Source organism: Geospiza fortis, unplaced genomic scaffold (assembly GCF_000277835.1).
Source record: "Geospiza fortis unplaced genomic scaffold, GeoFor_1.0 scaffold55, whole genome shotgun sequence".
Classification (NCBI taxonomy): domain Eukaryota; kingdom Metazoa; phylum Chordata; class Aves; order Passeriformes; family Thraupidae; genus Geospiza; species Geospiza fortis.
Window position 1 is genome coordinate 6,224,496 of NW_005054308.1, and position 2,234 is coordinate 6,226,729.

At 59.1% G+C, this 2,234-nt stretch overlaps 1 protein-coding gene across 1 annotated transcript; it reads right to left on the bottom strand.

Moving 5' to 3' along the window:
* Window positions 1–80: 80 nt before the first annotated feature.
* Window positions 81–2,234, bottom strand: CCDC69 (coiled-coil domain containing 69). The gene is made up of 7 exons (XM_031055200.1): window positions 2,078–2,234; window positions 1,526–1,680; window positions 1,258–1,333; window positions 1,000–1,073; window positions 707–808; window positions 406–525; window positions 81–182 (listed from the first exon to the last, which is right to left on the bottom strand). Exons 1-7 carry the CDS (start codon window positions 2,232–2,234, stop codon window positions 81–83), a joined length of 786 nt encoding a protein of 261 aa, XP_030911060.1.

Sequence of the window (2,234 nt, forward strand, 5' to 3'; positions counted from 1 at the left end):
ACTGCAGGCTGCAATGTGCTCCCGCACTGCCACCTGTCCCCCCCACCGCAGGTGTCACCTGTGCACCGGCTGGGTGGGACCTACCTCGCCATGACCAAGTGGTTCTGGGTGCGAACTTGCAGGTCCTCGTTCTCCTGCTGGAGAGTTTTCACCTTCTCCTCCAGCAGAAGGTTCCTCTCCTCCTGGAAGGGGGCAGGAGGGTGAGGAGAGAGCTTTGAAGCACTTCTGAGCCCCTGCCACCCCATTTTGGGTGAAATGCTGGTGTGGTGGCATTGCTCCCCTCCCCATGACAAGAGAGGAAATGGGCTCCATCCACCTTTGCTCCAGCTGCAGTTTCTGGGCAGAATGTAGGTGGGTAGAGGAGCTGAAAAGAGGAAAGCCTGTGACCCCCCGCTTTCAACTCACCACAGTCTCCAGGTGCAGCAGCTTCTTGTCCAGGCCGTGGATGTGCTCATTCTTCATCTCGATGACAAAGTGCAGGCTCTCCAGCTCCTGTTCCCAGAAGGGGCTGGGGCTCCCGTGCTCCTGCAGGGCCATCAGCTGTGTCCAAGGGAGCTCAACACCTCCCAGGACAGGCTTTGCTCTCCCCTTCATGTGTCCTGTGGTCCCCTCTGTTTCCAGCCCCCCTGCCAGGGTCCATCAGAGAGGCCCCTTGGCTCTGGGTCAGCACCCCATAGCAGGTCCCTCCCTGCCACCCTCCCTGCACCTGGATGTGCTTCCTGTAGTCTGTTCTCAGGAGCGACTCCTCCACCCGCTTCATCCTGTCCTGGAAGGATTTCAGCTGGGAATTCAGTGCCTGAATTTTCTCCTAGGAGAACCAGGGAAAAGCAGAAATAGAAGTATCTGAGATTTCTTTCTGAGCCAGGGGACTGCTGGGCTGTGGTACCCAAATAACACTGGGGACTGAGGTGGCCACTGAAGAATGTGGGGCACCATGGCAGAACCAGGTCCTCAAGCCCTCCACAAGCCCCCCCTCCCCAGGGATTTCTCTGCTGGTACCTGTAAGGCTGCCTCAGACCTGTGGTGGGACTCTGTCAGCAGCAGCTTCTCCTGCTCATGTGCTCCCTGGAGCTCTGTGGGGGAACATGAGCTGAGTGCCACCAGTGTGGGGACATTGGGGCAGCAGGCCCCACCTGAGCCCCACAGAGGTGGAAAGCAGGGAACAGAGTCCCCATGACCCCACAGGCAGCCAAAGGGACATGGCAGTAGCAGGGAGAGGGGAGGGGAGCTGCAGGGAGCCCCAGTCCTGGCACACACCTTGCAGGGTTTCTGTGTGCTCTCTCCTCAGCGCATCAAGCTGTTCCTTCAGCTCCAGCTCTTTTCTCTTTTCCACCTGGGAAGCAGTTGGATGAGATATCTCAGTGTAAGGGATGCAGAGCTTCACTGCTTTGGGCTTCCTCACCCTTTCTTAGACCCATCCTTCTCCCAAAAATGGGAGAACCCAGCATGTGCCAGGGAAGACCAGGCTGGTGACATGCTCCATGGCCAGCTGCTGCCTCCAGGAACACCAGCTCTTCCAGCTCACCTGGATCTCAACGTCCTGGGAGATGCTGGCAGTGCCTGCCTGGCCCGCATCCTGCTCCTCCTCCTCCTCCTGGCCTTGGAGGAATCTCGCACTCTCCGCCCACTCCTCTGGCCGTGCCGCCTTCTCCCCGTGCTCAGCAAGCAGGCAGGCATTGGCTGCAGGACAAACACGGCTGAAGCAGCACTGGCTGCCTCCCCCTGGCTGGGCTGCCTGCACATCCTGGGCAGCTGAACCTGCCAGTGCCATGAGCTGGGTTCAGCACTGCCCTCTTCCCACTGGAGAAACACCCCCCTCCATCTCTCTGGTCCAAATTGGGATGGTGCTGGCAGGCTCAGGGAGGACACAGATCTTGTCAGGTGTCCTGTTCTGGGGATGACCTGTCTGACTGACAGGAGGGGCTGCCATTGTCTCTGGGATGCCCTGTTTGCCCTCCTGCACCAGCATGCACCTCCATCCTCCCCATCCTCCCTGGTGCCATGCTGGGGCCTGTCCAGGGCTTCCTTAATATCACTCTGAGAAAGCAGAGCAGGGGGAAACACATTTTTTTCTCACCATTCTGTGTCTTCACGGCTGAGAGCTCCTGGGAAGACAATCCCCTCTGCTGCTGGGCTTTTAGCTGTCTCTGGCAGAGAGAGAGGGGGCTGGAGCAGGGGGGAACAGAGTGTGGCAGGTGGCTGCAGGCAGAGAACACCCTGAACTGAGCCCCCAT

Coding starts and splice junctions, on each gene's coding strand:
- CCDC69 (XM_031055200.1), bottom strand. CDS start 2,234: ATGGGGGCTCAGTTCAGGGTGTTCTCTGCCTGCAGCCACCTGCCACAC. Junction 1,074..1,257: donor GCACACAGAAACCCTGCAAG/GTGTGTGCCAGG, acceptor GTTCCCCCACAG/AGCTCCAGGGAGCACATGAG. Junction 526..706: donor ACTACAGGAAGCACATCCAG/GTGCAGGGAGGG, acceptor ATGGCCCTGCAG/GAGCACGGGAGCCCCAGCCC.